Genomic DNA, 18941 nt, shown 5'->3' on the forward strand with positions numbered 1-18941 from the left:
GTCAGCTGAGGAAGTTCAACCTCCCAAAGGAGCTGCTGAAACAGTTCTACACCTTTATCATTGAATCAGTCATCTCCACATCAATAACTGTCTGGTTTAGCTCAGCTACTAAATACTAGACACTACGTTGAATAGTTCAGACTGCTGAGCGAATCACTGGTACAACCCTTCCTACTCCCCAAGAACTGTACTTATCCAGAGCGAGAAGAAGATTTGCCAAAATCACTCTGCACCCATCACACCCAGCACACTGCCTCTTTGAACTTTTACCTTCTGGTCGACGCTACAGAGCACTGTGCACCAGAACAGCCCGTCACAGAAACAGTTTCTTCCCTCAGGCAATCCATCTCAACACTTGATGATAATAATTGTGGAACCAACATCACTACTGGCTATACACGTTTATACACATATAACACTTATTTAACAACACACTTTACATGCCAATTTGCACATAACAGCTGCACATATAACGTTGTATATAGTAATATACCTGTACATACACTTGTCAATTTGTATATTTGCATTCACTACTTACCTATATTTTTTTAAAATATATTTATTATCTGTTTTTGTCCTGTCTCTGTAATTCTGTTGCACTGTAGAAGCTCTGACACAAAAAAAATTCCTCGTATGTGTGAACATAGCTGGCAATAAAGCTCTTTCTGATTCTGATTAAAGATTCCATACTGTCTTACTCCTCATCTCCCTGTATTTTCTTTACTCTCCTCACAATAAAAAGTAGGCAAACAGCATAGATCAACTTGATTATAAACCTGAAAGTAACTTGATCATCTAACAATACCATAACATCTTCTATACCCTGATTCTCCTCATCATGAGTCTGATGGAAAGTGTGACATTCTATGCAGTACTGAATGAACACAATAGCCTATGTAGCCTTCCTCTTTTCTACTTTGGAGAGGCGAGGAGAACAAAGTGTCACTGCTTGAATTGACTCCAAAATGTTTTGCGTTATTTTCAGAATTGATTAATATGCATCTGACTCAGTGTGCAATGTTTGTGTACTTGACGAATTTTTCAGATATGAATATAAAAAAAATGCATACAAAAATTTCAGACTTCAGTATGCAAAGACCTTAAGTCTTCTGTTTAGTAATAGTTTTGTGTGATAAACGAGCCAAAAATTAATCATAAATAATAATCTTCCACTCTTCATTAGTTCTTGATATCTTTTGCACTTGAACCATACCAGATTTGCCAAAAATAAGACAAACACAAAGAAAAGCGTCAATGAGAACAAAAAGTTTCTGTTGTTAAATCCGCTAAAGTCTAAAGAAAAAGAAAGTGTAATTGCCCAGCAAAGGTTATTACCCGTCTCCATCTTATTACCCACCTAATCACAAGCACCTTCAGTGAATAAACAGAGTTGTTTTCAGTTCGACTCAGTTTATTTACAGTGTGAAATATAGCAGTGGTGTGTCTGTATATGGCCTGTGGAGTTCGAGAGTGAAGGAAAATGTTCTAACTGGGAATGAGCTGGTAAAACTTACACTCACTACACCACAGGGTCACATCTCACCTTTACTTCTCACCCACAGCGTGGTTTCACCACACACTGCAATCAAAGTGAAGTAATGTTGTTAAAATATTGTGAGGCAAGAGAAAACCACAGTATTACCACTGGGATCTCTTAACACTTTCTGCCCTGTAAGTTTAGTTGCCTGCCTTGTTGGAAAGATGATTATAAAATAGCTAACCCTGTATACTTGGTTTCACTGAATATGTTTCTGCTGGTATTATTATTTCCAAACATGTAGGGTTACTCGTGTGGACTAAAAAACTATATAGTAAAGTCTGTAGGATTTTTTTAGCACATAATTAGCCTGAATTAGCATTTTGCTAGAACTTCTGTTATGAAGCATATTTAAGATTTTTTAAATCCTTTAAATCATGCTGCCTGCATGTTTTAGCACAGAGTTAACCTTTATGCTAGCATTACTTATATATTTAATTTTTGTAGTATGTTTAGAATTGCACTATATAGTAGTCTACTGTAGTAACCTGTAGTGTGTTATTATCATGTTTCTAGCATGTACGGCTAGCTTGAACTAACAATGTTTTTACATACATTTACCATGATGTTAAAATGCATGTTTATACTGACATTTTCAAAAAAGTGCACCTAAATAATTATATTAAGATTAATTTATTGCTTGACTTCACATTAGCTTTGCTAGTGTAACCCCGCCGATCGAACACCACCCAACCCGGTCAGAGCTGGCGACCTTCTGATGGGAGTCGGTTGCTCTAACAAGGAGGCTAAAGACCATGGCCTCTAGCATCTGTCGCTAGAGCGCCTTTAGAGGTCAAAGAACTGAGGTTTACCTGCACAGTGCTTACTAGCTGGCCTCCATTACACTCACCCCCCTAAACCTCGCTCCCATCCAGATCAAGGCACCCCCGCCGGTCCTACACCACTCAACCCGCTCTGGGGTGGGATCAAACCGGTGACCTTCAGCATGGGAGTCGGTTGCTCTAACAAGGAGGCTAAAGACCATGACCTCTGGCATTTGTCGCTAGAGCACCTTTAGAGGTCAGAGGAGTGAGGTTTACCTCCACAGCGCTTACTAGCTGGCCTTCGTTACACTAGCAACTGGACAATTGAGTTAAACAGAGGATTTACAAACTTAACCATCAATTTCATCAAGTAAATTTGATGGATTGCATCTAAAGCCATCAATACCGATACCATACAATATAATAATCAACTTTTGTGGAGAAGTTGATAATTGTCTTCTGTTTGGGGAAATAAACTAGTCATTTAGCTTGCCTTCTAATTGAAGTTGATGAGTTAGTCAGCATTATAGAAATTTACATTAGATGTCACCTACCCTGTTGTTGTCTATTGGAAGGAATGCATCAATAGAGCCACCATTTTAGTACAGGGTAGTGCTCCTTTGAAATGAATGCAGGACCAGGCTGCAGATATACACACATATTATTATATCTATGATCAGGAGTTTTCCCGGAGGTCAGTATGCAATTTATTTTTTAAATTACGAAAATTATAATTTTACATCACTTTTCTACATTGATGGATAAGTGATTGCTCAGGCATTCCTGACAAAAAGCTTGTGTTTGTGTGTATGGAAATTTACTTTCTACCATCCCTGTTAAATTTGATCTAATCTGTGTCCTGAAACACACCCCCTGTCCTGCTTTCACTTCTTATTCTGACGGAGGGAGTGATTCGTTTGTGAATGAATCTCCGTTATGAACGACTCATTCACTTAGTTGACAATAATACAAGTTTCTGGCACCGCAGCGTCTTGTTGTCGTATAACTTTTGCATTGTTTGCTGATTTTATTCAACAAAACTAGCATAAGCCGAGTATTTAGTGCAGGTTGGTGCTACTTTACCTTATGGTGAATGCAGTACGTGACTGTATTATCAATAATGTTACTTGTTTAGCACAAAAGTTCATAACATACAAAACGTAAACGAAATCTTACCTATGAAATGTTCTGCCTTTTTGCTTTGTTTTCTTAGTTTGCTTGTTACTACACCCATAGACAGCACTAAAGTCCAGCATCTTCATGTAGTAACACTGTCTTGACTAGTGCGTTGAATGACATTTGTCCTGGGAGCCCTGTACAAATGTAGCGGCGCTATTGACGCATGCTCACGGATATCTAGTGTATCTATGAGTCAGCATTAGCTGGATTAGCTAGTTTTTTTTTTTTTGTTTTGTTTTTTACTAGTTTTGCTTTCTCAGCACTAAACTTGCCTTACAATGTTTAGCAATGTACTGTAGTAACCTATAGCATGTTATATTAGTATAATATATTGCTAGCATAAACGCTCATGTTTTAAAATGTACATTTAGCCTACCATGTTTTTATATGTTTAGGAATTTGTTTTCCAGTTCATGTACCTATTCACCATGCTTTTTAGATATTGCAAATAGCTTATTTATACTGACATTTTTAAAAAAGAAAAGAAAATGCACTTCATTAACCAGATTAGGCACTTAATGTTAATGCTAACATTATGGTTGATTTTTTTAGCATTACATAAAGCATTGTACCATAGTGTGTTACTGGCATGTTTCTAGCATGGTTAACATATTGCTAGCATGAACTAACATGTTTTATCATGGACTTGTAAGATAAAGGTTTTGCAATTTGCTAGCATGTCACATAGATGTGTCCCAGTTTGTGTTCTTATTCAATATTATGTTCTGTTTTTAAGTATACATTTTGCACATAGTATAATACTGACATTTTCAAAAAGAAAAGATTAAGCATTTATTTCCAAAAGGAAGTGTGAAATGTTTGGACGCTAATATGCACTCAACTGATAGAGGTTTAATCAGGTTGCCGAGAGACAAAGGACTTTCAGACTTTGAAGCAGTTCATCTTGCTAGCATGAAGAAAAAGCTAAAATTGTAGTTTGATATGTTGTTTTTTCAAGACAACATAAAATCTTGGTTTGAAATATAGTTTCATGATTAACCTTTAACATTCATGGACCTTTCCACTGGACACAAGACTTTTCATTGAAAAAAATAAGTTCTTTGGAGAGTGTGATACAAAATAACTAACTCCCTTTCACAAAAATGCAAAAAAAATTTAGCCAGTGGTTTTAAAAGTCATTGTTTAAAAACCTGTTGTGTATGTCAGTGATTATATTACAAAGCATTGCAATTTCTTTTAACATATAATTAATCTGTTGTCTTCTCCAGGTTAATGACAGACTGGACCGGTCTTGCTGTGGTTTCCGAGCAGATCCATCAGATCTGTGTATTGAAAACCTGCTGCATGTCAAATGTGGAAACCCAAAGGACTTAAATCTGGTGCACATTCTGGTAAATGAAATATTGTTTATATTTGTAAAATCATAAATTGATATTATTTTTAGTTCAGTATTGGTTTTATTCAATAGACACAAAAATACCTTTTTCTTTTTTGAAGAGAGAAGAGAACACAAGTATCACAGCACGAAGATTCTGTTTTGTATTGTTTTCAACCCAGGCTCATTCTGAAAACATTCCACTATATACATTTCTGGAGAAATGCGTCCAAAGAGCTAAGTTTTTTGCAGTTTTTGTTTTCCCAAATCCACCAAAGGCCACTGTGTATCCTTTTTTGAGTTCTCAAATTTCTCTCACGAGTGCCATTTGCGCCTGCTGTTCTCACGTAAATCCACCAGAGGCCACTGTCGACTGACTGTTTGACTTACTGAATGACTGACCGATCAACTGACCCACCCTCTTCCTTCATTAAACCAAACCAATAGTCTTTTCGAAAGCACCAATTGACCCATCCACCCACTTCCCTTGACTCAGCCGACAGTTTTAAAAAGCAATCCAGAAAATAGAAAAGCCCTCGCCTGATTTTTAGCCACGTTTAAAATTGTACCACATTCTCACCCTGTTATTTACTTGTTTATTTTATTTTTTGGCTTTAGTCTTACATGCTTTTTTGGAACCGTTCTTGACCAGACTTGAACCCCGTCGTCATGGTTAACTCCTCACTGCGTCTCAAGTTCGCTGATGTACATGGCAAGCTACCGGACAAACGGGTAACAGCAGAAAAGCAGTCCATACGGAGGTAAGCGGTCAGCTAGTAAGCGTGAAAAGAAACGGCGTCATACCACCCCATATTGTTCGTTTTAAAGATGAAATGCAGCTATCCGTACTTCTGGCTACATAATTCGCAATCTCCAGAAATGTAAATAGGGCTATGTTTTCAGAATGAGCCTATGCTGATTGTTTTGTAAGTTTTGTTTCACTATATTTTTTATGGATTCATTAATATGCATCAAATTCAGGGTTATTGTGCAAGACAATTTCTGTAGGATAACGAATATGAAAAACCAAATATCAGTGGTACAAAGGGATGAAATTAGGCACACGTTTAGCCTGAAATTATTGTACATTGTATTATTATCTTTTGACAGAAGCCTGTGTCATTTCAGGTCCAAAAGAAACTGCTGGTTGAATAAAAGTAACATTAAGTCAGAATTTACAAGGAGTATTTCCAGTATTTACAGCACTAAACAACATCTATAAAATATACTGATATTCATTTTAAAAATAATAAAACTAAATTATTTCAAGAATGTTTCAACCTTGATCTTGTGCAAGTGTCCTTAAAAAAACAATACAACAATATCCCCCAAAAAACTAAATCTTTTTTGTGTGCAAGTGCTATTAGACTATAGTCAGGATTCCACTTGACATTGAAGAGATAAAACATGCATAAATGATGACACCATGGCTTTGGTGAAACTTGAAACACTTGCCTTTTTCCATCAAGTTGTATTGACTGACCTCCTGACAAGGTCCTGCAGCTGGCAAGTATTCGTTTTCTACCAGGAGAGTGTAGAAATTTTTGTTGCTGTTTCTTTCATTCTGCTTTCCAATATCAGAAATAATAACTTTCCAACAGCTCTTGACGTCTACACGAAGCTTGAGCTTCCACTCACACTGTGAGTTGGAAACACAACTAAATTAAGTGAGGTAGCTAAAAGGAGTCGAGGCAATCAGTTTCCATGAGAGCCTTTAGATTGGTTTTGTAGTCATTATCTGACAGATTTCAGAGCTGGAGCTATGGTGGTTGAGGTTAGGTTTTTGGAGCCAGTCTGCAAAAGTCATCTGTTTTAATAGTTCTTGCCCACAAAATCCTTTCACAGTTTCTGAAATGTCCCTCTGCCATTGCAGAAAGCCATACAAAGCTTATTGCAATCATAATTACTAAAGGATGTCTCTGTTGTTAGTCCCAACCTTGAAAATAAATGTGTTCTGAAAATAAATAAATACTATTTTATGTCAGTATGACTTACAGATAAGATGTTTCAATTATACTTTTGTCATAAGTTAAACAGTTTTCTATATACTTTTGGCTAAATAGGCCTATGTAAAAATCCGAAAAACTCTGTGTTTGGTATCAAGTCGCTATAATGTTTACGATTTTTTTTCTAGTGTGTCAAGTAAAAGTGATGTGCTGTATGTATTCCACTGACCAATGATTATTTGTGAATGGAAATGATATCTGTTAATCATATACACATTTTCCGGCCACTTTATTAGGTACAACTTCTTGTTAACGCAAATTTATAATCAGCCAATCATATGGCAACAACTCAATGCATTTAGGCATGTAGACATGGTCAAGACGTAATGCTGCAGTTCAAACTGAGCATCAGAATGGGGAAGAAAAGGGGCTTTGAATGTGGCATGGTTGTTGGTGCCAGACGACCATCTGGGTTTACAGAGAATGATCTGAAAAAGAGAAAATATCCTGTAAGAAGCATTTCTGTGGGCACAAAGGCCTTGTTAGGTCTGAGGACAATAGCCAATATGGTTTAAACTGATAGAAGGGTAACAGTAACTCAAATAACCACTCGTTACCAGCAAGGTATGCAGAAGAGCAACTCTGAACTCACAACACGTTGAACCTTGAGGCGGCAGCAGCAGCAGAAGACCACACTGAGTGCCACTCCTGTCAGCTAAGAACAGGAAACTGAGAGTACAATCCGCACAAGTTCACTAAAATTAGATAATAGAAGATTGGAAAAACGTTGCCTGGTCTGATGAATCTCGATTTCTGCTGCGACATTCAGATTGTAGGGTCAGAATTTGGCATCAACAACCTGAAAGCATGGATTCATTCTGCCTTGTATCAACGGTTCAGGTTGGTGGTGGTGGTGGTGTAATGGTGTGTGGCATACTTTCTTGGAACACTTTGGGCCTATTAATACCAATTGAGAATCGTGTTAACACCACAACCTACTTGAGTATTGTTCCTAGATGACCACAGCGTACCCATCTTCTGATGGCTACTTCCAGCAGGATAACGTGCCATGTCATAAAATGTGAATCATCTCAGACTGGTTTCTTGAACATGACAATGAGCTCACTGTACTTAAACAGCCTCCATAGTCACCAGAACTCAATCCAATAGAGCACCTTTGGGATGTGGTGGAACAGGAGATTTGCATCATGGATGTGCAGCCGACAAATCTGCAGTGATACTATCATGTAAATGTGGACCAAAATCTCTGAGGAATTATTCCAGTACCTTGTTGAATCTATGCCACGAAGGATTAAGACAATTCTGAAGGCAAAATGTGTACCTAATAAAGTGGCCGGTGAGTGTAAACAGTTATTATCTTGTCTCATAGTCTTTTTATGAAACAAAAAATGGTCTTGATTTGGGTTTTATACAAGTCTTGTAGGTTTAGAACAACTTGAGGTTGAGTATATAAGAATTTTTTTTTTCGACAAAACACTGGCCATTGTGTATTATATAAGGGTCATATTAGAACTTATTAGAATCTCCAAAATAAACCTTCTGTTATTAAAAAAAAAAAAAAAAAAAACTTTAATGAAACATTTCTGAATAATAACACCAATTATATCAAGTTCTCCACAAAAATAATCATCAAGGACATTTTGTCTTGAAATTATTAACTAAAACTCTTCCACTAAACCTATTTTTGTCAATAGTCATTTGTATGAAACATTTATTTTCTGTATGATTTGTAATTTCAGGTAATGAAAAATATTATATATGTATATATATATATATATATATATATATATATATATATATATATATATATATATATATATATATATATATATATATATATATATATATTGTGTCTCTTCCTATTTTCTGGTCAACACTGTTTCATTGAATATAAAAAGGATAACAATCTGTAAAGTGATGATGATAGAAAATGCACATGACTTGCTCCAAGTGATGTCACTTAATCATGTGGGAATATTTAGAAGGCATTGAGGCATGTCATTTATTCCTCTCTCATTCATTTGTACAAAACATGATTAAGATATGCTAATAGCAGATTAATTATTTGTCAATTCTGTTAATCTGATATTTCAGTCAATATCTCATTCACTCTTTTAAAACAACATGATAAAAGTAGATACATTTCTATTTTAGACATGCTATGTGGTATCTGGTTTGAGTTTAATATCTTGAGTTAAAACACAAAATGGCGGAAAAAGTCAACTCTGTTATTGTCAACACTGTTAGTGGTAGTTTAAAAGGTTTAATAATAATTTAAACAACATTAACAGAATCAAATGTTCTTTATCACATTATTTGCATAATGTCAAATTAATAATTAATTTAAGTTCACTCGAAACTTAAGTAACTTTAAAAAATAATGGAAATGCTTGAAATTTATTCTGGAATAAGTCACAAACAAGAGTCTAAATGTGTTCAAAACATTTAAAATCTCTATTCGCAGGTTCGGAAGACAGAACCATCCAAACTGGTTTTTATTGATAACGCAGGAAGACCTCATCAACCACATGACAATCTAAACTTCAGATTGGTTGAAGGTATTGATGAGTAAGTATTCATATTTATAACTATTTATACTATAAAGAAGTCAGAGGTCATACATACTGTACACTTCCTGCAAATTTCAGGGCCAACTTTTCTTCAACAATTTTAAAGTAACCCTGAACAGTGTTTCCAAGTTCTGGGGGGCCATGGAGAAGGATTTGTGCATTGTAGTTTAACAATGTAACTGATGCTGTAGGTCACAGAAAAGTGAGAACTTATAACAACGGATGTAGTACATCCAAATTTAATTCATCCTTTATACAACATAATTTTTTAATATTTTCAAAGTACTTGCCAACTAGTACCGACTATACAGTTTGCAAATCAGCCACTGAGCAAGACATCAAACCTTGTCAGGAAAAAGCAACTTTGTTTGCACTCCACTGTCTAGTGAAGCTAAAGTCAAGTCAAGTCATCTTTGTTTCTATAGCACTTAGTACAATATAGATTATGCCAAAGCAGCTTTACCTAGATTAACAGGAAAAAAAAAGAAAATAAATGTCATAATAATATTTCACTTTGTGGGACGTATTTGGCAGGTCAGGCAGGTAGAATGCTAGCACATTCTAGTTCTAGATACAGTCCAGTTCAATATGAATGTCATCATTGAAGGACAATCCACTGAAGAGCAGCTACCCCGACCCCAACCAAGCAAGCCATGGGCAAGAGTGGTAAGGAACCAAAACTCCACCAATTTATAGAAATGGAGTACAAACCTTGGTAGAAAATAGGCTCAGTCCGGGCATCAGTTCTCCTCTGGCCCAACAGAGTAAAGGCAGAGCTACAGGGTTGGGCAGAAGTTCAGACTGGGCAAAGGATCTAGAGCAGGAGTGCTCAACCATGTTCCTGGAGATCTACCTTTCAGCGGAATTCAGCTCCAAACACGCCTGGACCAATTGATTAAGACCTTAACAGCACTTGATAATTACAGGTAGGTGGGTCTGATAAGGGTCTGCAAAAAGGTAGATCTCCAAGAACAGGGTTAGTCACCCCTGGTGTAGAGCAATAATCTCAAATTCAATTCCTGAAGGGCCACAACTCTGCAGAGTTTAGCTCTAACCACCTTCAACTCACACCTGCTTAATAGACTTCGCTAGTAGTCTTGGACACCTTGATTAGTTGGTACCAGTATGTTTTATTAGGGTTGGAGTAAAACTGTGCAGAGCTGCGGCCCTCCAGAAATCAAGATTGAGACCCGTGGTGTGGAGCACGGATGGTCAAACTTGATCCTGGAGGGCCTGGACCTTCATGGTATTGCTCCAACCCTAATCAAACACACCGGCTTGTAACTTTCAAATGACCTTGCAGACACTGATTAGTGTGTTCAGGAGTTTGATTAATCTTGGAGCTCTGCATCATTGAAAAAACTTGATCCTCGAGGATCAAGCTTGCCCATTCCTGGTGTAGAGACTGATTCATCATCAAAGTCTTTGCAGAAAACAGTCATGTGTTCTTGACACACTGATGTCCTCATTGACCAGGGGTGCCCAAACTCGGTCTGGAGGGCTGGTGTCCTGCAAAGTTTAGTTCCAACCCCAATCAGACACACCTGGGCAAGCTCATCACGCTCTTAAGCCGCTCCTCATAGACTTCCATTCATATGCATGCAAATGCGTCAGACCAGAAATACAAGCTCATTTGACAAGTTTCGCAGTTTGCTGAGTTGGAAAGCTTGGTGAAGCTTCAAGCTTGGTGAACTCTGACCTGCGAAATTGGATCATGTGATTGCGTAAGACCAATCGAAGATCAAAACATGACCTCTGGACAAAATTTTTGAATTTGGAGCAATTAAAAATTTTAATGTCTTATCATCTTGTTAAATCCCACGCTGTTTTGCAGAACACTATGACAGAATTATGTATGCTCAACCTCTAGTTTGAGCGCAGCTATACTAGGCTTTCTAGAAATGTCCTTGCAGGTGTATTGAGGTGAGTTTGAGTTAAAATCCACAGGGCCGAGTTTGGACTTCACTGTCATAGACACATGTGAACAAGTTAATCAAGCTTTTCAGTATCCTTGCAGGTGTATTAAGGTAAGTTTGAGCTAAAATCTGCAGGACCGAGTTTAGACTCCCCTGTCTTAAGCTGCGGTCACACTGAGCTATTCTCCCCATAGACTTACATTCATACGCATGCAAATGCGTCAGACCGGAAACGCAGGGTCATGCATCAAGTTTCGCAGATCGTTGCATTGGAAAGTTTAAGCTTGGTGAACTCTGACCAGCGAAATCGCATCACTTGACTGCGTGAGACCAATCGAGGATCAAAACATGACCTCTCTGGACAGAAATTAAAAATATGGAGCCATCGTTGGCTTTTTTAAAAGTCTAATCATCTTGTTTAATCCCACCCCTTTTCACAGCGATGTACGACAGAATTTCGCAAATTCAAACTCTAGTGTGACCGCAGCTTGAGACACATGTAAACAAGTTAATCAAGCTTTTCAATATCACTTTAAAACAGGGACAACAATCAAAGTATCCTAATTAGTATCCTAATCCTAATCATTGTCTTTACTAGGTCACTAGAAGCTGTAGGCAGGTGTGTTTGATTATGGTCAGCGCAAAACTCTGCATGACACCAGCCCTCCAGGACAGAGTTTGCCCACTCCTGCTTTAAAATCACAGGCAGGTGTACTAAAGCAGGTTGGAAATTAACTTTAAAGACAGTTGCTGTTCAGTGACCAAAGTTACTCATTAGTGATCTAAAGTTATTGTACATATAAAAAAAAAAGACGAAAAGAGGTCTTCAGTCCTGCAGTTGAGGACTCACTGTCCAGCAGGGTTCCAACCCTTATCTCGTATACCTGAACCAACTAATCAAGCTTTTCAGGTAGGTGTGCTAAAGCAGGTTGGTAACAAATTGCAGACTGCTATAAAAATTGCATTGCAAGTCCATTTAGATAAAAAGCAGCAGCAGCATTAGAAGTACACATTTATTTTTATAGCTACACATTTCAGAAGAAGAATGTTGTAAGAATACTTTCCCCTATCACTCTAATACCCCTTTTCTACTAAGGTGGTTTGAGTGCTAGTTTAGAGCTGGAGCTTGGTTCCAAATTGATTTTTTTGTCCTTTGACACCCAAAGCACTGTTTCTCAACCAGGAAAAGTAGTTCTTACAGGTCTCATGAAATAAAAAAAAAAAGGTTTTATAGATTTTAGTATCATTTTTATTTTGAAAGTATAAAATTGATAAAAACATGTAACGCTTGTAGTTTGTCACTTCCGCCTAAATGGATCAATGGTTTCTTCACATTACCTCATACTTGAGTTTCTCATAAAATCTTGACCATTCAAATACTCTCTATTCTGACATGCCCCGCCACCTTCAAGATGCTTCACATTTAATGAGCTTGAGCTCAAACACTCTCACTGGCTGATAAAAGGTGATAAAACAGAATGCTATTGGCTATTTAAAAATGCACATTTCAAAGCACATCATGGTACCTTTAAGTAGAGCCAAAACATTGCTGGGCTAGAAGTAAGAAGCACTTGCATCAGGGGCTGAGGACAGGATAACTGTGACCAACCAGATGAACCAGTCCGGTTTTGACAAGGAAGTACAACTATTTTACGTATTGTCTGAACAGTGGCTAATTCGTATGGTTTTTTACAATTTCTTAACATACAAACATAAACATAAAAACATACAAGTTTTTGAATTAGGCATGCCCCCAAACCACACCCCTAACCCAACCTCTCATTGAAATTGTATTAAAATGTATGAATGGACCAGGGGCGGCCATGCTGGAGCACGTACTCTGGATCCCCAGGCTCTGCGATGGGTAGGGAAATTTAAAATTGGACAAAAACAAACCATTACAATTGGCTTAAGATTGGCAATGAAAATTTAGGAATTCCAAGCATCAAAACCTGGAAAAAAAATGTATGAATGAGGTTGTACAAATTAATACAAACTAGCAGTGAGATTGTGTTGGATGAAAAAAAAATAGGTTTGAATGTAATTTTTGAAAACGCAGAACACAATGCTTAACACATTATTATCAAAGTCTTCATCTTTGTAAACTAAAATGCACTTCACGAACACATTATTTCCACTTGTAATCTGTGTCTATGCAATTAAGTCATGCTGAATGAGCACATTTTTTCCGCTTGTAATCTGTGTCTTTGCAAATTATGGCACACTACATGAACACGTTGGATTCGCTGTGTTCAATAAACGTTGAAAACACATTTACCAAATAAATTCCAGTATGCAATAAAAAAGGTCATGTGATTTTGTTTTAACAGATCATGTGATAACAAAAATGAATGGGACAGCATTAATAGACCAACCAGCAGACTGACCAAATTGCACAAGTTTGAAATGGTAATTTGGTAATTACCTTAACCAAAGTCCATCATAAAGTTTTGTAGTAGTTGTGCTCACAAAGAGCGAATTCACATCACCACCACACTTTCATTGTGTTTCATCTTCTGAAGTTGTTTATTATATAAGAAAAAAGGCCCACAGAATCCTTTTTTCCCCTTTGATATTTGGCACTAGTTTATCAGGGTGTGACAATTTTGTTCTCTTTGACCCATTAGATGGATTCCAGTTAAAATTCCAGTTTTGCACATAAGTTAAATTAGCATTTTTGGATTGAAACGTTGTTACTGGCTCCGAACTAGCACCTGTTTAATTTCTGGGGGAAAAAAGTGGTATAACTAATCCACATATTCAAAGGGTCTGTGTAATTGTGATCCAACAGGTTTCCTGAGAAGGCTGTTTCAATTCTGCAGTCGGGATGTCTGAAGAAGATGCTCCTTCACTCCCTGTCTGTGGATCGGGAATTCTGGCTGAGCAGAGGAGAGGCGTCTGGACTTAAATCCCTAATCCAGCACACAGAACAAAGAGCCAAGGCCTTGCTCAGGCACATACAAGAGAAGAACCTTCGACTAAACAGAGATCTATAACACTCTTATACTGAAAATAACCAAATACTGAATTCTCAGATGACAGGAACGTTTTATGGAAATCTTTTGCATTGATTTCAGTCTTCCATATTCATTAATTGTGCTTGTCTCAGATGTCTTTGTTTTGCTGTATAGAAAGTCATTCAAACCATGCATGATAGATTAAATGAGAGGAAGCAGTATATTTTCATGGATTTTTGAGGCGATTTCCCTAATCAGGCTTGACAGTCCTTGAACTGTGATTAACTAATGCTCTCAGTGTCTGAGAGAAGAGATTCCAGATGGTCATTTGCAGAGCAGGACTCATGTAGAGGGCCATCACTGTGAAGAGACTTGCACCATGTCCTAACCAGATACAATACAAAAAGTTATTTGTTTTTCTTTTAGTGCTAAAGTAAATGTGCTGTTTGACAGGACACTCAAACATGGTGTCCTAACAACATGTGACACAACAACATTACATTGACAAGCAAGACTCAAAAAAAATTGATTCAAACTACTCATTTAAAATGAGCTGTAACAACACAATTCTTGATTTTTTTGTGTGTGTGTGGAAGGGGGGGTGTGGATGGGGCATGGTTATGGCAATTTAAATGTTTTATGTTAAATCCACCTATATTTGTCAAAAAAAGGGAACCTAATCTATTTGCGTTGGCATAACATGAATCAATTGTGTGTAACCTTGCATTTGATGACAAAAGCATTTTAATACCAACCATTAAAAAGCACTATACTCCCAACAAATCTGCATAGAATCTCATGAATAAGTATCAAACCACATTAACATTATTAAAACTACATTGCTGAGTGATTTGTGTTGTTGGATTACACTGAATCAGCACTAACATTCATTCATTCACTCTTTGTTTGCTAGTTATTTTATTTTCAAGATCTGCTGCCATTTTCAGTATGGCAATAAAAGTCTTGTAAAATGTGATTCAAACTCATACTGGTACCATTCAATGCAGAATAAAGTACATATTTAGTATCTGAGGTGATTGTTATCATTGTAGTTTATGCTGTTGTTCACAGTGTCAAAGGAATAGAAACAGTTTCAAAAATAGAACCTTTGCACATTGCCATCACAGATCGTTTAGACAATACAAATAATTTGAAGATATTTCATATTTAATGCAGTTATAAGGACTTGACGAAGGAAAGCACGGGGTTGCCTGTATGTGTGCAAAATCTTTATTGAGAAGTGGGACAAACCGGGTGCAAAATAAAACACTCAAAAAACACTTTCATTGTCTTATAATATGCAACAAAATAAAAGTTTTTGTCATACTGAGACAAATGAAACTTCATTTTCCTATCTTACATGTACTATAACACCTCCCAACTGTTCTCCTTTTTAATTAAAAAGAAAATATATATGCTTTTTCCATGCCATCACTTCAACATCAACATCATCAGACACATTATACTGGTAGACAGATTCCATTTCCGTATTAAAAATTGTTCAACAAATTTAAAACAGCTAAATTATTTATTAATATCCATCTGACGCAAGTGATAAAAAAACATAAATTTGTAGTAATTTAAGCTATCAAATACAATAAATACACTCCATTAAAACAATGCCAACAAAAAGTGTTATAGTTTCAAAAACCTTTATCCATTAACACATTGTTTCAAGATTCAGATTTAAGAAAATTGTTGGCATCTAATGCTGTTGACATTTTGGACATATCTTTTACTAAGCACATAGTGTTAATGTAGTTGCATTTTGTTTTTCTATTGATGCCACATGCTAATGCAACTGGCTAAAAAAATCATCATCCTCAGAAATTGGATGAGGAAGTTGACATATTATGGTTGTGAGCGAGAATATTTTACCATCTGTATTTAGAATAGTCTAAAACTATGAAACATTGCAGAATTTGTCAGACACCAATGTACTGTGCAGAGTTGGACTGTTTTAAGGGGGTCCTTTAGAGTCACAGCTGCCCCTCACATTGACTAATTCATTATATTTTACATTTAAGACATTTGCAATATAAAACATGCATGTGTCATTAAAAAACATTACCAATAATAAATTAATTGTCATTACATAAAACAAGTTGTTTTTCATTTAAAATGAATGACTGAACTTCTCTCTGTGGAATAGGAGTAATGAGAAATCTGTAAGTGCTATGAAGTTTGATATAATAATCATAAAGTTAAATTAAAGGGGATAATGTGTTAAAAGAACTTTATAAATAATGTTTTCATTTTTAAACCTAACAGCAGTTATAAAAGGACATGCAAGCTTTGTCCTATGTCTCTATCACGGTGCTGTCATTTACTATAGTCAAAATAAATGTGTTTGATGACACCAGATTTTTGACTTCAGTTTAGAATGTCTTGCAAGGCTATCAGGTACATTCAGAAATGGTAACGTAATCTGTAAAAGAAAAAAAGCTAAGCTAATTAGGCTAGTCATAAGTCTTTTTACACTGACCTTGAAACTTCAAAATATAAAGGAACGATGATAATACAAGTTAAATCTTCAATGAAGATTGTATACAGTTTAGAATAGAGGCTGAAGACTATGAAATTGGGATGAAGCTGAACCCTCTTCAGATGATTCCTGCTGGGATCTAACAGGACACTCAGTGCCCAAAGGCACAATTATGCATAAAACTGCTGAGTCGAAATTTGTGCTATCAAATTGAAAGCAAAAAGTGTTCAGGCCACATACTGTACACACTGTTAAACATCCTAGCAGGCACCTTGATGTCAAAATGACATCAAATTTGCATAAAAAACTATAGATTTTATGTCAATCGACTACCTTGATGTCAAAACGACATAAAATTTACATCTAACTTTGGCATCAAACAACATGTCAAAAATTGATTACACGAATGTCCCGTAACTGATTTTTGATGTGTTTTTTGATGTCAATGTTAGATGTTTGATGTTGTTTTGACATCAAGGTAGAGTACATGTATTGTAAGACAGTGGTCCTCAACCAACGGGTCGTGGACCAGTACCGGTCCGTGGATCAATTGGTGCCGGGCCGCACAAGAAATCATCAATTATTTCAGTTTTATTTATTATCTGAGTCTGAACAATATTTTATTTATAATTTTTTTTTATTTAGAAAAAGGACCGGATTCTCTCAATTACATCTCGGTCACTTGAGCACCCAAATTTAACCCACAAGCAGCAAAATGAGTAAGAAACAGGTGTCTTTAGAAAGTTTCTTATTGAAGGGGAAAAGGTCCGGTGAAGGACCCGCAATTTTGTCAACAAATCAGGTGAATCCACCTGGTCTGTGCAAGATCAACTGCTGGAACTGCCTTTTAGGGGTCGTTCACATATTGCTTTTTTTCTAGAGTACTCACAAGTTCATTTTTCTAATTGGGGTGCACTCGTGCCTTCCAGACACACCCAGTTGAATGAATACCACGAGCGCATCGCAAGTCACGTGACAAGAACTGACCGATTATCTTCAGCTTGTATGGAAAATACACATTTCTGTAGACTAATTATCTCAGACAAACACAGAACACCCAAACACTGCAGTGTTTTGTAATATTCTCCATAAATAAAACTTCAGAGAGACAGCAATGTTTTGTTAATTTGTCATCCTCTGAGAAAACGATTGATGGTCGCCTAGCAACCTACAAACCATCGCCTCTGGTCCGTTGTAAAATTTTCATGCATTGACCAGTCTTGTAGGGGTCTTGTAGGACCACTGTTGTAGGGGGGAAAAATACTTTTTGGGTTGTTATTTTGGTGGCATATTAAAAGGGCATCAATGAGTGGATGTCAAATAGACGTCAATGTTTTAACATGAAATCGATTTTTTGATGATTGATCATTTTTGACGTGTATTTTTATGTCGTTGTGATGGGATGGTTGTCACTTTTTCTGAGAAAAGATCATTTACACCAGAGGCTCTCAATCATCTTGTTGTTGTTTTTCCTTTATTTTCTTTAATATTTTAAAGTCATCTAATCTGCTTCAGATGATTCACCCAAATACAGGCCACTTTAAACCACTGCTTCAGTCTCTGTTCATTTGATTTGAAGAACTGATTTTTGTTCAATGTGTCTTTAAATGATAACAGTTGTGCTCAAATAAACAAAGAAAGACACAAACCGCAAAACTGCATTGATGTGCGCAAAATAAACTTACAATTCACAAATAACCACTTTTCTTTCCAAGACAAAATTCAACTTCAGCTACTTATAAACAGAATGATCAATGTTTTAAAATGTACGTTATTTATAATTACATTTCCAAAAATTATGACTATTTAATCACCCAAAAATGTTAGGACACCCTATTGAATTTAATGGTTTTCCTTATCAGGACATGCTATTGATAATAAACTATATGATCCTCGGCAGGTCTTAAAATTTTGAAGAAATAACCTCAGATAAACAACATTACGACGTCTCACGTGTAATTATTTATTTAGCAAAAATAAAGCCAAGATAGAAAAGCAGAGATTACCTAACGTAATCATTTCTGTATGACATTATCAGTCTTTCCAACATGTTCTCACAAGGAAACGAAGCTATTTTACATTTTGTCAGTTTAGTAGCTAATTCCAGCAAATTTATACAAGTTCAGACTTATGGAAATGTTTGATTTTTAAAAGGGCTCCAAACTCCACCCCTAAACCCAACTGTCATTGGGGGATGAGCAAATTGTACTAAATTGTATGAATGAGATCG

The 18941-nt window shown here is 36.4% G+C and overlaps 1 protein-coding gene across 2 annotated transcripts in view; it reads left to right on the forward strand.

The window, feature by feature from the left end:
- gask1a (golgi associated kinase 1A) overlaps positions 1-15258 on the forward strand; it is an 81297-nt gene extending 66039 nt beyond the window's left edge. The window contains exons 3-5 of one of the 2 annotated variants that reach the window (XM_056475513.1): positions 4710-4832; positions 9248-9351; positions 14061-15258. In XM_056475513.1, the coding sequence (XP_056331488.1) occupies positions 4710-4832; positions 9248-9351; positions 14061-14265 (432 nt within the window). In that variant the 3' untranslated portion in view covers positions 14266-15258. The remainder of the gene's footprint in view (positions 1-4709; positions 4833-9247; positions 9352-14060) is intronic. The other variant, XM_056475514.1, reaches the window with a different exon arrangement.
- Positions 15259-18941: the final 3683 nt, after the last annotated feature.

Source organism: Danio aesculapii, chromosome 16, assembly GCF_903798145.1.
Source record: "Danio aesculapii chromosome 16, fDanAes4.1, whole genome shotgun sequence".
In the NCBI taxonomy this organism is placed as follows: Eukaryota; Metazoa; Chordata; class Actinopteri; order Cypriniformes; family Danionidae; genus Danio; species Danio aesculapii.